The sequence below is a fragment of the Rhinoderma darwinii genome, chromosome 2, assembly GCF_050947455.1.
Source record: "Rhinoderma darwinii isolate aRhiDar2 chromosome 2, aRhiDar2.hap1, whole genome shotgun sequence".
Taxonomy (NCBI): Eukaryota; Metazoa; Chordata; class Amphibia; order Anura; family Rhinodermatidae; genus Rhinoderma; species Rhinoderma darwinii.
Genome location: NC_134688.1, coordinates 277546800 through 277568392, shown reverse-complemented (window position 1 = coordinate 277568392; position 21593 = coordinate 277546800). Strand labels below are relative to the sequence as shown.

Here is a 21593-nt window from a genome sequence, read left to right as displayed (position 1 = left end):
TTATCCAGATTATTAAATGACCGTTCAAAAGGAGTTCTAGGGGAATTACTCAGAGGAGGCAAGGAACTCTGCAAATGCTGTATACTAAGGAATTTATAGAAATCCCTGCGAGGTATGTTAAACTTCAGACATATATCATTAGATGCCATTAAATGAGTGTGCTCCATAATGTCAGAAATATACTCAATACCTGACGTAAACCAATTTTGGATATCCACATCGGGTATCAGGAACGGAAGCAGCTGGAGAGGAAGATCAGAAGATCTCACCGGAATTATAGTGTTAATAACACAAAATTTTTTCAATACCTGAAGCCCTGCTTCGATTGTTAAAAATGGAGATTTAGGAAATTTGACACCCTTAGACAATAACCACATGCATGCTTCCACGGAAGATCCATCAAGTAATTTCTTCTCCATGGAAATCCAATGTTTCATAGGAAACTTAGGCTTCCACATTCTAGATCGATCCAAAATTGCTGCATAATAATAATAAGCCAAATGTGGAAGACCCAAACCCCCCTTAACAATCGGCTTGTATAAAATCTCCGCTGCTACTATAGGACGGTAATTTTTCCATATATACACTACCGTTCAAAAGTTTAGGGTCACTCAGAAATGTCCTTATTTTTTAAAGAAAAGCACCGTTTTTTTCAATGAAGATAACATAAAATTAATCAGAAATACACTCTATACATTGTTAATGTGCTAAATGACTATTCTAGCTGCAAACGTCTGGTTTTTAATGCAATATCTACATGGGTGTATAGAGGCCCATTTCCAGCAACCATCACTCCAGTGTTCTAATGGTACATTGTGTTTGCTAACTGTGTTAGAAGGCTAATGGATGATTAGAAAACACTTGAAAACCCTTGTGCAATTATGTTAGCACCGCTGTAAACAGTTTTGCTGTTTAGAGGAGCTATAAAACTGACCTTCCTTTGAGCTAGTTGAGAATCTGGAGCATTACATTTGTGGGTTCGATTAAACTCTCAAAATGGCTAGAAAAAGAGAGCTTTCATGTGAAACTCGACAGTCTATTCTTGTTCTTAGAAATGAAGACTATTCCATGCGAGAAATTGCCAAGAAACTGAAGATTTCCTACAACGGTGTGTACTACTCCCTTCAGAGGACAGCACACACAGGCTCTAACCAGAGTAGAAAGAGAAGTGGGAGGCCCCTCTGCACAACTGAGCAACAAGACAAGTACATTAGAGTCTCTAGTTTGAGAAATAGACTCCTCACAGGTCCTCAACTGGCAGCTTCATTAAATAGAACCCGCAAAACGCCAGTGTCAACGTCTACAGTGAAGAGGCGACTCCGGGATGCTGGCCTTCAGGGCACAGTGGCAAAGAAAAAGCCATATCTGAGACTGACTAATAAAAGGAAAAGATTAATATGGGCAAAAGCACACAGACATTGGACAGAGGAAGATTGGAAAAAAGTGTTATGGACAGACGAATCGAAGTTTGATGTGTTTGGAACACACAGAAGAACATTTGTGAGACGTAGAACAACTGAAAAGATGCTGGAAGAGTGCCTGACGCCATCTGTCAAGCATGGTGGAGGTAATGTGATGGTCTGGGGTTGCTTTGGTGCTGGTAAAGTGGGAGATTTGTACAAGGTAAAAGGGATTTTGAATAAGGAAGGCTATCACTCCATTTTGCAATGCCATGCCATACCTTGTGGACAGCGCTTGATTGGAGCCAATTTTATCCTACAACAGGACAATGACCCAAAGCACACCTCCAAATTATGCAAGAACTATTTAGGGAAGAAGCAGGCAGCTGGTATTCTATCTGTAATGGAGTGGCCAGCGCAGTCACCAGATCTCAACCCCGTAGAGCTGTTGTGGGAGCAGCTTGACCGTATGGTACGCAAGTGCCCATCAAGCCAATCCAACTTGTGGGAGGGCCTTCTGGAAGCATGGGGTGAAATTTCTCCCGATTACCTCAGCAAATTAACAGCTAGAATGCCAAAGGTCTGCAATGCTGTAATTGCTGCAAATGGAGCATTCTTTGACGAAAGCAAAGTTTGAAGGAGAAAATTATTATTTGAAATAAAAATCATTATTTCTAACCTTGTCAATGTCTTGACTATATTTTCTAGTCATTTTGCAACTCATTTTATAAATATAAGTGTGAGTTTTCATGGAAAACACAAAATTGTCTGGGTGACCCCAAACTTTTGAACGGTAGTGTATATATTTTCTTTCTCCCAAAAAACAGCCTGTGGGCTGAGAATGGTCCTATTTCTGGGGTGAAAAAAATGTCCATTTATTACTACTATTTATTTTATTTTTTCATTCGGACTACCCGCTTAATGCTAAACACTCTGAAAATACTTGTGAACATAAGAATTGACTCCTAGTGTCTCCACTTCACACTGTATTGTCACATTTGTCAAGCCACCAATGCTAGGTTCATTTCTGTAGGCAGAGAGCAATTTTTCCACTACAAAGCTCCTACTTTAATCTGAACTTTATTAGATGTTTTCACATACCACAAGCAGCTGTGGTTTACCCAGAATGAACGTTATGTTCCACTAATTGTGCACACACTCAGTAGAGAGTTGGACATTTTTGTTTGTCTGTGATCTGGTTTTGCTTGTAAATGAGTTCTTGGAGCTGTGCGGGTGACGGGAGTATTTGCCCACGTCCTGCCAACTACCTCTTCCTGGAGGATGGATGGAAGGCTGGATACATGATACAGGATACAAGTGGGATCATTTTGTGATAAACCACTGCTACTTGCAGAACTCATACAGAAGAGCGTCTCATATTGGGTTTTTTAGATTTATGTCAGAAAGGGGAGAAGCCTTGCTGCCTACACCTTGTGATGCGGTCTAGATGCCTAGTGCCCTGTAGACAATATGATATAGTAGTAAGGGATCAGAACCCTGTGTTCATTAATTGAATATGGTTTTATTCAGACAGGCATATTGTACCAATGTTTAACTCACAGCACTATAGACCAATAGAAACGTAGGAGAACAAGGTATGACTATTTTCACACCTGCGTCGGTGTGTTACGTTGTTCTGCTCCGTCATATATATATAACGGCAATAGTAGAAGACCAGTAACAGCACCAGGACTTCAATGAAGGAGAGGTGTTGGTTTATTCACCATAGAGTGAACAGTATGAGCAACGTTTCGGTTCACAACTGAACCTTCCTCAAGCTAATCTAAAAGTGCATAGTGCCAAGTATATATAGGAAGTACATATAGTATAAATGCATAATACCTAATAATAAACATGTAAACGAGCACACTTGAATAAAAAGTGGATTCATATGAACCAGTGTTACATGATTAATGTGTATAAACACAATATCTCCCAATAATACAAACAAAAATATATAATATAGACCAAATTTTTTTTATTATATTCAATTATACCAATCACTCCTAATGAAGGGGGGAGGGCAGAGGCCAATCATAGAGTTAAATAAAATAAATACAGAAAACGGATACTGAAACTTACGATGCCATATCATTTAAGTGCATGGAACAAACAGCGGCATCCTGTAATCATTAATGCGCTTGTGCAAGATGGTGCAAGTACCGGAAATGCGTTATTGGAACACATCTCTGGACCGCAAGGAAAGCTTGAATAACATCTCAAGCAGAGGAAAAATATTCAAATCTATAGAACAATAAATGTTATGATGGCGCATGCGCCAATATAGCAAATACCAGAAATGCATGGAAAATGTAACTGTGTAGGATAAACATATATCTTAACGAAAAAAAAAAAAATAATAAAAAAAAATAATAATTTTTATATATATATATATATATATATATATATATGAACCATAGGAGGAAATAACGGCACCAGGACTTCCAGATAGATGAAAAAAGGGTGGATTTATTCACCTCAAGTGAGCAGCGACGTTTCGGTTCGTCACTGAACCTTTCTCAAGCTGTACAACACTACACACATTGTCAAGTATATATAGGAGGTGCATGCAATAATTAGGATAAAACCAAAGTGTATGTATAAAACTTTCAACTGATATTGTGATACAGTTTTATAAAGTGCATAAGTACAATCGTACTTTCATATGTCAAGTACAATATCAGTAAAAAATACATAAGGACAGTCTTCTGTGATTTGATTAGCAATTTAGGCTAATCAATGAAAGCTGCAGAGGCCAATCCACAAACTAAAACTATATATAGATCACATGGGAAATATTAGGTGGTTGTGTGTCCAGGGTGTGTGGACTGTGTTGGCGTGTGATTTATGCTCAAATTGAGAGAAAATTGCTTAAAGAGAGCCTTTCATCTCCCCATACATGTGCAGCATGGGTTTGTGCAGCCCTCCCCATTACATGCTGCACTCCGCTGCACATGTATGGGGAGGTGAAAGGTTCTCTTTATAGTCGCACCCACATCACGTGCTGTAAGGTGTAGGTATGTAATACGTATAGATAAAATTTGGTTATTCATACATTAACTGGTTCCCGACCACTGGCTGTGTATTTACGGCCAGCGGTCAGGGTCCTTAAATCCCGTGCCATAAGACTATTTACGGCGCAGGTTTTAACTTGCTGCCCGATCGCAGCTGAATGTCGTGTCTCCGGATGTCAGTGACTGCCGGGGACCCTGAGGAGAAGATAGAAGCAGCTTTAGCTGCTTCTGTCTTCTCTGATCTCTTCTACACAGTGCTCAATGAACGCTGTGTATAGGAATAGAGGCAGCAGCGGCGCTGTCTCTATTGCTCCCGGTGATCATGTGACTGGTCACATGATCGCCGGGTACGGTTAGTGGCAGGCTGCTGCTGGGTCTTACTAAACCCAGCACAGCACTATTAGTGACAATCGTCACTATAAGGGTATGTTCACACGCAAACTACGTCTGAAATTACGGCGCTGTTTTCAGGCGAAAACAGCTCTTGAATTTCAGACATTTTTGCATGTACTCGCGTTTTTCACAGCGTCTTTTATGGACGTATTTGGAGCTGTTCTTCAGTGGAGTCAATGAAAAACGTAACTTGAATAGGCAAAAGCATTCCGGAGTTATTACCACATAAAGGGACACATGTCAGATTTGAAAAATCGGCTTCGTCCTGAAGGCCAAAATAGGCTCAGTCCTGAAGGGGTTAAATACATTGAAAAGCAGAGAAATTAATATTTTTTTTTTTTTAAAGAAATGAAATGCTTGCAGACACATGCCACGTGATGCCAATATGCAATGCACACGGACAAGAAATATAGGACAAGTTCTGCTCTTTTTTACACACGCAAATCGGACACGCAATGTAGTCTATCTTTGGATAGCAATGATTTTATGCATTGGGAATAGTCCGTCATTAGAAATTGTGACACCTATTTTTTTTTTCTTCACAGAAGTCATTAGAGGTCTCATAAAATATGGCTACAGCCTTCGGAAGCTGAAACTAAAGCTATAAGCGCTCTATGGAGCATTAGTGCTTATAGTATGCCGGCTCTCCACCTTCTGCACGCAGACATTTTCAGAGACGGAACAGAACCCTCACAGGGAAACCTTCCTACAGTTTAAACACGCACGCACAGCAGCACTATGTGCGCGCGCTATCACCCCGGGCGCGTGCTCACGCACAACGCGCAGCGTAGGCGATCAGCGACAAGTGCGCGTCCTCGAGTTCATTCGTTTCTTTCCTGTATTCCAGAATACGCCTGACCCTGACGTAGAGAACATTCTGTATCCGGAAGTGACGTGTGCGGTGCGCTGTATTACCGCTAGGAAAGTCTTCCTGGCAGTGAAACGCTTGCTGACGTTATGTCCGGCCTCTAGGGGAGGGGGTTAGAGGAGGGAGACATCTAACTCCTCCTCATTAGTGAAGGAAGCTGGAGGACCAGGCGCTGCCGGCGGCCACTGCTCCATCACCGAATGGGCAAAAATTAAGGAGGGCTGACGTGGAAGTTGAGCTGGTCCTTAGCCAATCACTTGTGCGCTCCCATCAGCCCTTTTTAGTGGACAACCAACAGCTGCTGACAACCAATCACAGCAGGGCTGTCCTCACTCCGCTCAGGTGGTGGCGGGGGTAATGCCAACCAATCACAGCTCGCCTCTCATCTTGACTCGCCACTTCATTGCCACTGCTTGTTCGGAGTAGAGGACAGGTAAAGTGAACTACCAATAGGGGGAAAGAGTGCAAAAAAAAAAAAAAAAAAAGCGAAGAGCCGGGGGCGTAAGTTGAGGACAACCAATCAGTGGCCAGCGTTTCACACACAGACCAGCTGTGACAGAGATGAGGACCAAGAGGTGACTCAGCCATCTCTAAGGCAACGACCAGTGAGCTGCTAGACCTGCTCCTCACCACACCCGCTGTGCAGCGAACTACTGCTCCCTTTCACCGTCTATCTGAAACTACAGGTGTGAAAATAAGTCACACGAATAGGTGACAACTCTCCATTCCAGGGTGAAGTCTGTTGTAACTAGCCAATCAAAGGAAAGAGCTCTAAGCCAGGATTCACTGTGCAGCCAATCAGCAAGTAGTTTTTCCAGTGCCTGTCTGTTGGAACAGGAGTGCCATTCCAAGAAGTGGGGTACAAGGAAACCTTCCATAGGGGCAGTAGTGCCCAAGAAACCAGCAAGTGCAGTGGATAAAGGATCTGCAGTACTTTACGCCAACCCACATTGGGATCCTCAAATTCAGGACAGCCAGACACTGACCTCCATGAATGGAAATCGGAACCACAGGTAAAGAGGCTTCAAGCTCAGCAGAGCACTCTTAATACAGGGTTATTTAAACACCTGTCATAACCTGTAGGGACTTTTTAAAACCAGAGCATTTTAAAGATGCCCAGATGCCTGACGTTTACAAGGCTCATTGTGACGAAAGCTTTGTCTGTGATAAAATCGGTATTGTCTCTGGTCAATGCTGATTAATGGAGAGCAGCTGACGGACAGCAAGTCACACTGATCCTCTTAAATGTCCCGTATAGCCTAACAAGGGTTAAAAATAATTGGAAGTATTGGTGGTCATGTAATAAAGTTGTAATGCTTAGTGGGCCTTGGATATCAAAACTGACCAATCAGAATTCAGCTGTCATTTTCTAAACTTCACTGGAAAATGAAACATGGGTTCTGATTGGCTGCCATGGCCAACAAAGTCACTTTTCTGAGACAGTTTTGATAGATGAAACCCATTGTTTAACTAATACAGTTAGTTATTTTGGTGTAATTGATTTTTCCTGTTGAATATTATGGCACGTTTTTCAGTACATTCGGGCAGATTTACGATTTATATTGAGCCAGAATTCAGGCGCCTAATGCCGTGCACCATGTTTTTTTAAAGGAGTTATTTAACTTTTTATAAACAACTGCAAATGTTATAAAACCCTCAAAAATCTGTACTCCCCGCTTCTTTCCCCTGGTCATCCAGGACTGAGACTCAGGTGCTTTGTTTACAAGTGGCCAGCAAGTGACCGCTGCAGCCAATCAGAGGCCTCAGCGGTCCCGTGTCTTATTCCGGGCATCACCAATCAGCGATAGGGGCCATGATGCCATCTATACAGCATGAGACAGTTGAGGCCTCCGATTGTCTGCAGTGGTCACATGCTGGTCGCTTGTAAACAAAGACCGGGAGGACTGCCGGGCCGTCAGCGCCGCCATCAGGGAATGAAGAGTGCTGATTTTTTTTTTTGTTTTATAACATTTGCAGCTGTTTTTTTAAAAGTTATTACAAGTCGCATATCCCCCTTAACTGTTTTAGACATTTTTTGCGCTTTGCCATACAAGGGGGTGTGACTTAGAAAAAGGGGTGTGGTTTAGCAGACAGGGAGTGGCTTAAATACGCAAAATTGCACCACAATTTTGTCACAAAAAGTTGTATAACTATTAGACCGCATTAGTAAATCTACCTCAATGTATTCATTTCTAGATTATTGGCTAATTCTGAGGTCTAGACCATTGGAATGGTCACTGCAGTTTGTAGGTAAACGTGTCACGGTCACTTTGTGTCATATTAGTGGAGACTAGCGATTTTTCATTGTAACTTATAACATTTGTCGCTCAGAAAATGTCCATCTGAAATCTCTAATGTATGGTCAGCTTAAAGGGGTACTCCGCTTTGTACAATCCCTACTTGGTAGAAGGGTCCTTTGACGATAAGCTGATCAGAAAGTCTCCCTCTGCTGGGACCCCCAGAAATCAGCTGTCATTTTTGTCTGTAAGGCCTGAGTCACACGAGTCTATTTTACGTCCGTGTTACGGATGTTAAAACAACGGTCGTCACACGGACCTATGCAAGTCAACGAGGCTATTCAGACCTATTTTTGTGCGTTTTTGTGCACCACGCAGGCCATTAAAGTCAATGGTTGCATGAAAACAGCGGACAGCACACGGACATCATCCGTGTGCTGTCCGTGATTCATGCACCAGTTGCTGAAGAAATGTAAAAAAAAAAACACCTTCAGTTTTTTGTGCCGATGTAAGAAACTCATTACATACGGATGACATACGCACGTAAAAAATGCAGACGCACACCGTACACGGATGTCACACGGAACTACAACGCAAGAAAACCGTGTGAATATGGCCTTAGTGTTCAATTTCCCTGCAGCGCCACCACAGGGGAAATTACGCATTACACAGTGCCCATTCAAATCGATGGGTTGTCTGTGTAATGCACGACAGGACTGGTCCTCCAGAGTCACAGACGCTCTTTGTAACCGCTCTCCTGAACAGAGTATTCAAAATGGCCAACGGCCGTCACACGGACGTTTAACACGTTTTTGTGAATCAGGCCTTAGGGTGGTATAACCCTATATATCCACAAATTATGGAAGTACTTGTGCAGAATGTACTCAAAGGAAGTCAGGTTCTTTACCTTAGTTTCGAGGATGGCACAGATGTGTCTTCGGGCCTATTCAGAGCATAGTTCATGTGCGTGTGATGTCCGAGTGTAGAACAGCCCGTACACTGACTGAACACTGGCACATTAAAGTCAATGGGACAATTCACATGTCTGATTTTCCTCACAGACCGTCGGTACGTGCAGAAAAGAAAAGCACCTCCCACTACTTTGGTACGATTCTCACACTAGACTCGCAAATTCAAGTCAATGGGTCAGTGCCATCCGAGTGCAGTTATAGCAGATGCTGAAAAGAAAGCAGAAAGTTCTGCCAGAGCAGCATCAGTTTTTTTTTTAAGGATGTAGAAAACTGATGATCGCTCATGCTACATGGACGTAAAAAAAACTGACACACGGAACGCACTCTGACACAATACCGATTGAATTCAGCGTTAAAATCGACAGGTTTTTTTTTAACATACAGCCGACACACTCATCTTATGGAGCGGGCTCAGCCCGTGAGCCTGCTGTATACTCCCAACCTCCGCTGTGTGTGTGTGTATATATGTATATATATATATATATATATACGGCGGATATCGGAATGGGGTTAAGGGCTTGTTCACATCTGCAAGGAATGCTCTGTTAGGAGCCTTCATTGCAGATTCTGTAATTTTTGCCAGACAAGCACAGCATGTTGCCCTATTTTGTCAGGCAAAAAACGACAGATACCATGACGGAAACCCGACGGAACCCATCAAATGCAATGTATTTTGTCGGGCGCCGTTGGTGTTAGTAATGTGGTGCAGAACAACGAAAAGCCATAACGCAGATGTGAACACAGAATAATATGTGTATGGCAAACATTAGGTTGGGGTTCCACTACAACACATCGAGTAACCCTTTGATTTGCTGGAACATTTTATGAGTGGGCACAAATGTTCATTTAACCCATTAGTGACCGCCAATATGCCTTTTCACGGCGGCCACTAACAGGCTTTATTCTGATGCATAAGCCTTTTCACGACACTGCATCAGAATAAATCTGCGGCGCCGGGAGCAGTTAAAACTCCCTGTTCTCCGGAGGTAGCTGAGAACTTGGGGCATCCCTGTTCAATCCGCCCGTTTAACCCCTTAGATGCAGCTCTCAATAGCGAGCGCCACATCTAAGTGGTTTTGGAGAGAGGGAGCTCTCTCTAACCCCACTGGCACCCTGATATGAGATCGCAGGGTGCCAGTGTCTTCTATGGCAGCCGGGGGCCTAATAAAGGCCCCCAGGTCTGCCTGTAGTGGATGCCTGCTAGCTCTGGCATGACCTAGCAGATGCCTGTCTGTTGTAAACGGACAGGCAGCAATACATTCCAATACAGAAGTATTGCAGTGTATTATAAAAGTGATTAGACGATCGCATAGTGAAGTCCCCTAGTGGGACTAGTAAAAAAGTAAAAAAAAAGTTTAATAAAGTTATAAATAAATAAGTGAAAAAAAAAGAAAAACAACACATTTTCCCCTTACAAAATGCTTTATGAAAAAAAAGAAAGAAAAAAGTTACAGACGCGGCGATACCAAATGTGTAACGACCCCGACTATAAAGCTATTATGTTATTTAACCTGCTTGGCAAACGCTGTAAGAAATAAAATAAATAATAATGCCAGACTTGCTGTTTTCTGTTCATCCTGCCGTAAAAAAAAAATGTGATAAGTGTTCAAAAAGTCGCATGTACTGCACAATGGTACTAATCGAAACTACAAGTGGTCCTGCAAAAAAAAACAAACTGCATCGGTGGAAAAATAAAGTTATGACTTCAAATATGGAGACACAAAAACATAATTTTTAAAAGAAAAAGTGTATTTACTGTGTAAAAGTAGTAAGACATAAGAAAACCATATCAATTTGGTATCGTCGCAATCGTAATGACCCGCTGAATAAAGTTGTTATTTATACCACACGGTAAACGGTGTAAATTAAAGACGCAAAAAAAGAGGCGAAATTGCTGTTTTTTTTTCTTTTACGCCCCAAAAAAAGTTTATAAAAGTTAATCAATAAGTAATATGTACCCAAAAATGGTGCTGTTAAAAATACAACTTGTACAGCAAAGAATTAGACCTTATACAGCTATGGCGACGCAAAAATAAAAAAGTTATAGCTCTTGAAATGCGACGATGGAAAAACTTAAAGAGTAGCTAAATGTTCGACAAACTTCTGACATGTCATAGTGACATGTCAGAAGTTTGGATTGGTGGGGGTCCGAGCACTGAGACCCCCACCAATCGCTAGAACGAAGCAGCTGAAGTGCTCGTGTGAGCGCTCAGCTGCTTTGTGTCTGTTCGGCTATTTCCGGAAATAAATGTATCGTGTACGGACTCAATACAAAGTCTATGAGCCCGTACTCCGATACATTGGCTTTCCGGAAAAAGACGAACAGAAACGAAGCTCACGAGCACTTCAGCTGCTTCGTTCTAGCGATCAGTTGGGGTCTCCGTGCTCGGACCCCCACCAATCCAAACTTCTTACATGTCACTATGACATGTCAGAAGCTTGTCAAACGTTTAGCTACACTTTAAAAAGCTTGGTCATCAAGGTTTAAAATAGGCTGCTCACTAAGGGGTTAAATACCTAGTCTCTACATGCAGCTTATAAGGATTAGCTATGCGCATATCTCTCATGGACCGGATTTAAAGGGGTTGTCCGAGATACCATCATATTTTCAAAAAGTGGTTCATACATTTACCCTTCTACAGACAACATAAATAAAGCAGTATATAAAAAAATATCCACTTATCACATCCCTTCTTTGAATTTAGCGCCGTTTGTTTACAGGCACTCCAGGTCCGGTTTGTTGAGGTTTCCTTCTGATGATACTTATTTTCCCTGCATGCATTGCAGGCTGTAATGAGCATGCATCTAGATCCTACCAAGAGTTCATGTGTGCTGTCCTTGCTTGTCCCCGCTGACATCCTTCCCTGTAGAAAAAAGAGGAGGGGAACCTCCAGCTCACCTTGTAAGTACAGGTTGGTGTACTATGGTCTCCGCACGGATCCTCGCGTCGGCACGCGTTGTGTGAGATACAAGAGGAACAGGTAGTTTGGATCCAGCGTAGCTGCAACTAAAAAGGAACTTGTTCCAAGTTTAATGAAAGTTGTATTAAAAGAGGTCAATCGGAGTGATGTCCTCAAGTGCTGGGAGAGAAGTGAGAGGATTGAGGAAGCCTACGCGTTTCAAACGCTAGCTGCGTTCTTAATCATGGCTGGGATAATCCCAGCCATGATTAAGAACGCAGCTAGCGTTTGAAACGCGTAGGCTTCCTCAATCCTCTCACTTCTCTCCCAGCACTTGAGGACATCACTCCGATTGACCTCTTTTAATACAACTTTCATTAAACTTGGAACAAGTTCCTTTTTAGTTGCAGCTACGCTGGATCCAAACTACCTGTTCCTCTTGTATCCTTCCCTGTACTTGTGTTTCCTTGCTGACTCTTCTTTTTTTGCACCCCAACACCTCCGTAGATGTCATCCCCCACCTCCATAGATGTCACACTCCCCCTCCCTCTACCTGTACCTAGCGCTATTGTACCTCACAGAAAGAGCGGAATCCCACTGTGGCCGGTGATTCCGCTCCTGGACGCTTTGCTTGATGTCTCTGTCCATATATGGACAGAGACATCAAACGATCCGTTCTAGACCGGAATCACCGGCAATAATGGCGCTATGTACATAAAGGCGGGGGTGTTTGTGGGGGGTATCTACAAGTGGCTGTGTTTCACTACCTATAAGGGGCTGTGTTTCTCTACCTATAAGGGGCTGTGTTTCTTTACCTATAAGGGGCTGTGTTTCTTTACCTATAAGGGGCTGTGTTTCTCTACCTATAAGGGGCTGTGTTTCTCTACCTATAAGGGGCTGTGTTTCTCTACCTATAAGGGGCAGGGTGTTTCTCTACCTATAAGAGGCTGTGTTTCTCTACCTATAAGGGGCAGGGTGTTTCACTACCTATAAGGGGCAGGGTGTTTCACTACCTATAAGGGGCAGGGTTTTTCTCTACCTATAAGGGGCTGTGTTTCTCTACCTATAAGGGGCAGGGTTTTTCTCTACCTATAAGGGGCTGTGTTTCTCTACCTATAAGGGGCAGGGTGTTTCTCTACCTATAAGGGGCTGTGTTTCTCTACCTATAAGGGGCTGTGTTTCTCTACCTATAAGGGGCAGGGTGTTTCTCTACCTATAAGGGGCTGTGTTTCTCTACCTATAAGGGGCTGTGTTTCTCTACCTATAAGGGGCAGGGTGTTTCTCTACCTATAAGGGGCAGGGTGTTTCTCTACCTATAAGGGGCAGGGTGTTTCTCTACCTATAAGGGTCTGTGTTTCGCAGGTGCCGTCCTTGTTCACTGTGAACACGCACAGGCGCGCTCACAGTGAACAACTACATAGGCTGGGCGGGCACTAAAGAACCAGCACCCGCAGAAACGACACGTCATCAGTGATGTGTCGTATACCATCCGAGGTCTCTCTGGTCCGAGACCATGTGATGGGTATACGACACGACGGTGGAGGAGGCTGAAAAACGTGACGTCGGAGGTCATGTGATGAGCAGGAAAAAGCAGCCGGAGTGGAGAACCGAAGCAAGATTGCAAGGGTAAGTATATTAAGAAATTGTAAATATAAAAAAAAAAAAATCTCGGACAACCCCTTTAAACATGTATATTGTAAGTCAAGGTGTTTGGGTACCAAACTTAGATTATTAGTGTCCCCATATTTAGACAATGGTGCAATCAAACTTCCCTTGATCATAGTGCTTTGATAATACCTTGCGTAACCACTAGTGTAAACAAACCTCACAAGTAGTTTTTTTGGGTTTCTTTACGCTGCAAGAGCAACTCAAAGCGCTGGAGTGCAGCAGTCACATTATTTGCTGCTCTACGTCCGGAGTACTGTGTACTATATCTTAGTTCTCGCAGCATTGGCAAGAAGTGAAACAGCAGGCAGAAAAAAAATAGCATTATCGCAGTCTGTGTCCACTGATCCAAAGGCAGAATGCAGGCTGCTGTAAACATCATTCCATGTTCTGCAGATAAATTTTGCAAGGTCAACATTGAGAATTTGAATTCTCAGCAGCATTTAGGGCTTGTCCACATGTAACGGAATTGCTGCAGAAAACTTCTGCAGCAATTCCGTTGAAAGTTGCAGACTTTCCGCTGCGACAAAAACGCACCATTTCCTGAGCTTTTTACTGCAGAAAATGGTGCGTATTTTGCTGCGTTTTGCTCAATGTTGGGAGATGGTGACATCTCTGAAAAACGCAGCAATTCTGTCCACTTTCTGCAGCAGGAATTGACGTGCTGTAGTACGAGAAATACGCAAATGCACGTGCAAAACAACTTTACATGACCCTGGTAGATGGATAAACAAGCAAAAGACTAGATCTCCTACAATCCAATTTTGATCTATCGGCGTTCAGCCAACCCTATGGCGCATGCGCAAGAATGAGTATACGTCATGACATCACTTGTTCATGTATGTATTTTTATTGATATATTTGACACATTTCCCTAAATTGTTTTGCACATGTAATCCCTATTGTGATGTCATTTCCACTATATAAACACACATAAGCACTTGTTTATTGCTGGAGAAAGACCCACAACTGGGTCGAAACGTCGCTATTTATTATGGGGAAATAAAAGACCCCTTTTTTGATACTCTGATAACTACGTGGGCTGCGGTCTCTCTACTTTCTTGTGTCTATTTTGGAGTTGGACTGGCTACGACTCGACACCGCCTGCATCGGTTGAAAATTCTCTTGATGGAATGTTCCTCATGAGTGCTTCCTGGGACTGATGTGCAGTGGATTTCTTTTTCAAGAAAAATACGCACCGCAGGTGAATTTCTGGACAGAATGGGTGAGATTTGTTAAATCTCACCCACTTTGATGCTACTGTATTCTGCTGCATCTTTTACATCCCCAATTCCGGACGGAAAATATGCATCAATTCTGCTACGTGTGGACAAGCCCTCAGGCTATATGCACACGTTGCGTTAAAGCCGCAGGAAACCGCAAGAAAGTCGCAGGAAAAAAATGCAAATGAAGGTGCGTTTTTTAATACGTTTTTCGGTGCCGTTTTTACGTTTTCATGAGCTAATTGCGATGCTTTCATGCTGCGTTTTTTTTATGCATTTTTTTGGTGCAGTTTTGATGCCTAATAACCAATGTTTTCATGCTGCGGGTTTTGGTGCGATTTTCCTCTGCTCTAGGCAGATCGAATTCGCAGGCAAAAACGCAAGATAAATTGACATGCTGCAGATTTTAAAATCCACACCGCAGGTCAATTTATGTGCGGGGAAAATACTGCAGCGTGTACATGAGATTTCCTGGAATATCATTGTCTATGCTGGTACTGTATTACGCTGCGGTTTTGCCGCACACAAATACACGTGGAAAAAACGCACGTAATACGCATAGTGTGCATTGACCCTTAGAAGTTTTTTTATGATTCCCCCTTGTTAAGGTAAGAATATATTGGGGAATCGTAATCATGCTATTGCCATTATTGTAGCTTGCGCCATACTCTCAGGACAGCGGAGCGACATCGCTTAATAACGCCATTCTGATTGAAAATTTCCCCAGATTTTGACTTTTACTTGTTCGAGCTGTAAGGGTACATATAGGGGCCGTGCAGACAAATGTCACCAGCCATCTCTACATAAAAGGAATATGACTCACTGATGACTGGCTGAAGAATAAGTCACCGCGCTTACTCATCAGATGACCAAGATGGGTGACTGAACTGCTAGTGGTTTTTTGTGTTAACTATTCATTGGCATTGCTGACATTTTACAAGCTTGAGTATTATTACTACGTAAACTGTAACACAATTGTGATTGAAGACTTACTAGGCAGCAGATTTTATTATTACTCTCTTCTGGGATATACTCATTTAGGGTCCATTCAGACGTTGTGATTGAGGTGTGGTTAAAACCACATCCGAAAATCGCATGCGGTTTTACCGTGATTTGGTGCGTTTTTCGATGCAGTTGCAGTAAAAAACGTGACTGTGTTTAACCACACCTCAACCGCAACGTCTGAATGAACGCTTAGGTCTCTTTCACATGCCAGTATTTTGCATCAGTATTTGAAAGCCAAAACAAGAAGCGGAACATTAACCCCTTCCCGACATTTGACGTATGGCTACGTCACAGCCGGGTAGGGGAAGCATGGAGCGGGCTCACGGGCTGAGCCCGCTGCATACAATGCGGGTGTCGGCTGTATGTTACAGCCGACACTTCAGGCTGGGTTCACACGACCATGTTACGTCCGTAAAGTACGGAACGTATTTCGGCCGGAAGACCCGGACCGAACACACTGCAAGGGGCCGGGCTCCTAGCATCATAGTGATGTACGACGCTAGGAGTCCCTGCCTCTGCGTGGAACTATTGTCCCGTACTGAAAACATGATTACAGTACGGGACAGTTGTCCTGCAGCGAGGCAGGGACTCCTAGCATCGTACATCACTATGATGCTAGGAGCCCGGCTCCCTGCACTGTGTTCGGTCCGGGTTTTCCGGCCGAAATACGTTCCGTACATTACGGACGTAACATGGTCGTGTGAACCCAGCCTTACAGTAACGAGCGCGATCCCGCTCGAGTGTGCTCGCGCTCGTATAATCCGTTAAATGCTGCGGTTGATAGCGACCTCGGCATTTAAATCGTTAGAAAGAGGGGGCAACCCCCTCTAGCAGCTCATTGCACCCCCCGCAATCGCTGTGTGGCGATGGTTTCTATGGCAGCCTGGGGGCCTAATGAAGGTCCCGTGGTCTGCCATCTTTGTGCTCCTATTAAGCCCTTCCTCTGCCTGCACGCCAATTTTCGCTGTGTTTTTCGCCTGCGGCCATTCAGCGCCGCGGGCATAAAACTCAGCGAAATACGCTTTCTCTGCCTCCCATTGATGTCAATGGGAGGTAAGAAGCGTAAACGCCCAAAAATAGGTCATGTCCCTTCTTTATTGAAATCAATGGGAGACATTTTCGGCCGTTTTTTGGCGCGTTTTCCGACACGATTTCCGCGTCAAAAAATGTGTAAAAAAAAAAAAAAGGTGTGAACTGGCCCTTAAAAAAAAAAAAAAAAAAAGTACAAATTAGTAAAATAAAGTTGTTTGTTTTTTATGTCAAAAAAATAAATATAAAAAGTTCCAAAAACTCCCACTTTCCCCCTAGAGCATTGTAAAAAGAAAACAAAAAAATAAACATAATTGGTATCGCAGCGTCCGTAAAAGTCTGATCTATTACAATATATCATTATTTAACTCGCACGGTGAACGCCGTAAAAAATAAATAAATGTAAACACCAGAATCGCTATTTTTTGGTCACCTAATCACCCACAAAAAATGGAATAAAAAGTTATCAAAACCTTGCATGTACACCCAAAATGGTATCATTAAAAACTACAGCTCGTGCCGCAAAAAATAAGCCCTCATGCCACGTAATCGACGGAAAAATAAAAACGTTATGTCTCTTGGTGACACAAAATAAATTTTATTTTTTCCTTGTAAAAGTAGTAAATATAGAAAAAACTACATATATTTGGTATCGCCGTAATCATATTGACCCGCAGAAAAAAGTTAACATGTTGTTTTAATTGCACAGTGAATTCCGTAAAAACGAAGCACAAAAAACAATGCAGAATTGCTGTGTTTTTTATTTTCTACCCCATAAATAATTTTTTTCCCATTTTCTAGTAAATTGTATGGCGCTACAAAAAGCTACAACTCGTCCCGCAAAAAAATCAAGCCCTCATTGGACTAGATCGACAAAAAAATTAAAAAGTTATGACTTTTGGAAGGTGGGGAGGAAAAAACGAATATGAAAATCTGAAAGTTGTTTACGACGGGAAGGGGTCAAATAGAAAAATTACAATTGAAATATTTGTGCCTCTTCAGTGTTTTGGACCCTCTCCTGGTTTTAGCTTCCAAATACTGATGCAAAATACTGCCGTGTGAGGCTATGTTCACATGGGGTATTTTGCCGAGTTTTTTGACGCGGAAACCGCGTCGCAAAAAACGGCCTGAGAACGCCTCCCATTGATTTCGATGGGAGGCGTCTGCGTCTTTTTCCCGCGAGCAGTAAAACTGCCTCGCGGGAAAAAGAAGCGACATGCCCTATCTTCGGGCGCTTCCGCCTCTGACCTACCATTGACTTCAATGGGAGGCAGGAGAAAGCGTATTTCTCGCTGTTTTATGCCCACGGCGCTCAATGGCCACGGGCGAAAAACGGCGCGATAATTGCCGCGAAAATCGGCGTGCAGGGAGAGGAATATCTGCCTCAAAGTTCCAAACGGAATTTTGAGGCAGATATTCCTCCCCCAAAATACTCCGTGTGAACATTAAAGTGGCTTTACTCTTCTGGTATGTTCACACAGGGCGGCTAAGCACACAGCGTATCCGCCCTGTGTGCTGCAGGGAATTCAGGCTGAAAAACCGCACCAATATTTGGTACAGTTTTCCAGACAGAATGTCCGCTGCGGAAAACTGCAGAGAAAAAAGAGGATACTTACCATGGCGACGCGTCCCTCCAACTTCCAGACGTCCTGTTGCTCTGCAGCTCTGGGATGACGTTTCATCCCATGTAACAGCTGCAGCCTGTGATTGGCCTGTGATTGGCCTGTGATTGGCTGCATCGGTCACATGGGATGAAACGTCATCCCAGGAGGCCGGCATGGTGGAAGAAACACAGACTTCTGTCTAAGTATAAGGGTATGTTCACAGGCTTACTAAAAAACGTCTGAAAATACGGAGCTGTTTTCAAGGGAAAACAGGTCCTGATTTTCACAAGTTTTTTAACCCCTTAATGAGCGGGCCATTTTGCACGTTAATGACCAAGGATTATTTTTAGTTTTTTCACTGTCGCATTCCAAGAGTCATAACTTTTTTTTTATTCCGTCGACATAGCCATATAACGGCTTGTTTTTTGCGGGACGAGTTGTATTTTGTAATTGTACCATTTTTAGATGCTTATAATATATTGATTAACTTTTATTAACTTTATTTTAGGAGAGAATTGAAAATAAGCAGCTATTCCAGCATTGATTTTCACGTTATAAATTGACGCCGTGTACTATGCAGCGTAAATAACATGTTAACTTTATTCTATGGGTCGGCACGATTACGGGGATACCAAATCTGTAAAGGTTTTATATGTTTTCCTACGTTTGCACAATAAAAACCCTTTTAGAAAAAAATTACTTGTTTTTGCATCGCCGCGTTCCAAGAGCCGTCATTTTTTTATTTTTCCGTCGATGTGGCCGTATGTGGGCTTGATTTTTGCGGGCCAATGTGTAGTTTTCATTAGTACTATTTTGGGGTACATAGGACTTATAGATTAACGTTTATTTTATTTTTTATGGGGGGAATGGGAGAAAAGAGAGAATTTTGCCGTTGTTTTTTGCGTTTTCTTTCGACGCGGTTCATCTGGCGGTTTAATTAATGTGTTCATTTTATTGTTCAAGTTGTTACGATCGCGGGGATACCATATATGTGTATGGGTTATTTGTTTTGACACTTTTACTAAATAAAACCACTTTTTAGGCAAAAAAAGTAGTTTTATTTGACTTTGACTGTAATTATTTTTTATTTTTTTCACAAACTTTATTTAACTGATTGTCATTTTTTTTTTGTCCCACCAGGGGACTTCACTATGCGATGTGCCGATCGCATATATAATGCTTTGGTATACTTCGTATACCAATGCATTATTGCCTGTCAGTGTAAAACTGACAGGCAATCTAATAGGCGATGCCGGAGGCATGACCTAACAGGCAGTTGCTGAAGACAGACCTGGGGGTCTTTGTTAGACCCCCGGCTGTCATGGAAACCCGACGGCGACCCGCGATTTGTTTGCGGGGGCGCCGATCGGGTGACAGAGGGAGCTCCCTCCCTCTGTCAAACACATTTGATGCCGCTGTCACTATTGACAGCGGCATTTAATGGGTTAAACTGGCGGAATCGGAGTGCGCTTCGATTCCGGCAGTTGCAGCAGGAGCCAGGCTGCGTATAACAGCCGTGCTCCTGCCGCTCATCGCGTGGGTACAGTGACAGTACCCGCGCCATCACAGGACGGATATATCCGTCCTCCTGCGCGAACTAGCAGCTGCTGAGGACGGATATATCCGTCCTTCGGCGTTAAGGAGTTAAGCAAACTCGCGTTTTTCGCTGCGTTTTTTACGGCCGTTTTTGGAGCTGTTTTTCTATAGGGTCAATGAAAAACGGCTACAAAAACATCTCAAGAAGTGACATGCACTTCTTTTTACGAGGCGTCTTTTTACGCGCCGTGTTTTGAAAATGAGGCGTAAAAAAACAACCCGTCAGAACAGAACGCTGTATTTCCCATTGAAATCAATGGGCAGATTTTTGTAGGCGGTCTGCTTCCGATTTTTCCGGACGTTTACGGCCCGAAAAACGGCTGAAATTAGCCCGTATGAACTTACCCTAAGATATATATATATAGTTGCGTTTTTTGTGAAAGAATCGTAGCGATTCCGGCGCTAAAACCGCAACAACTGATATTTGTTGTGGGATTTACCTCCCCATTGAATTCAATGGGGAAATCCTGCAACAAATAACCATAGTTTACACAAATACAATTGACATGCTGCGGATAAAAAAAACGCAACGCATGTCAATTTCTGAACGTTTTTCCCGCTCAGTTTTTACGCAGCGTGTGGATGAGATTTGGTCATATCTCATCCACTTTGCTGCTACTGTATTATGCTGTGAATTTACCACCACAAAATCCTTTGAGGAAAATCCACAGTATTTATGCTACGTGTGAACGGACTCTTCTAGGTACTATTAAGCGTTGTTCTGTTTGGGATCAGTATCCGATACTTCTGCTGCAGGTGTACATTCTTTCTCATGATGGGAGTTGGTACATGCCAGTGCTTGTGATTACTAACTGGCATAGTTCACAGGGTTCAGAAGCTGATTCACCCCAAATATGACAGTAGGGACCTCCTAATTCCATCGAGCAGTGGTGGTGGCTGTCCAGCTCCTCTAAAGCATTGGTTTCAGTGCATGTGGTTCATTCTGGTTCACTGGCTCGCTCCTCTGTACAGAAGGCATTTGAGGCCAGGATCAGGGAAAGTTCAGTGTGCTTTTCAATGGGATAGGGAAGTGTACTGTTTGTGTGGGGTGGGAGGTGGGGCGGACTGCGCTTCCAGTGCTGTAAAACCCTATAGAAACACCAGTTAGCAGCATGTTATAAATATTTGTTGCAGGTCACTTTTTACTTGAAAATGTCAATGTATTAAATAGGAGTGTTGCTTTTTAAATGTTATAATGCAACAAGTAAGACAGTAAATCCTCCTGAGAAGGCCACCCCTTTGAGAAGACCCCTCGATGTAGACTGAAGTTTTCTGCGACCGATTTTACCTAACATTATAGTTTATGAATGCTTCTCCTCTATAAGCAGACCACCCCCTAATCCAACCAAAAAACACTTTTTGGAGAAAAATTTTCAGTAGGAACACCTTTTGAAAAGACCACAATTTGGACATGTTCTGTAAATCATCTAGATGCGGATCTCCGGCGCGCTACATCACTGGACCGGAGAGCAGGAGGAGAATTGCTTGGTGCTTTAGGGGAGAGATGCTGCCAGCATCGCTCTGCATTATTGGGTTAGAGAAAGCAGGAGGAGGAGCATTTCCAGAACCACGGAGCGTCAGAAAAGAAAAGAATAGATTGCAGCACGCATTATGATTTATTGATCAGACCGTGGGGTTGCTGAGCAAGGTAGCCTGCAGACTGCCACTGGGTTATCAATGTTAGCAGT

The 21593-nt window shown here is 43.0% G+C and overlaps 1 protein-coding gene across 1 annotated transcript in view; it reads left to right on the top strand.

Annotated features, from left to right (window-relative positions):
- Positions 1–5594: 5594 nt before the first annotated feature.
- Positions 5595–21593, top strand: part of LOC142741813 (protein argonaute-3-like) — a 34354-nt gene continuing 18355 nt past the window's right edge. The window contains exon 1 of the mRNA XM_075851141.1: positions 5595–6688. Coding sequence (XP_075707256.1) covers positions 6670–6688 — 19 coding nt within the window. The 5' untranslated portion in view covers positions 5595–6669. The remainder of the gene's footprint in view (positions 6689–21593) is intronic.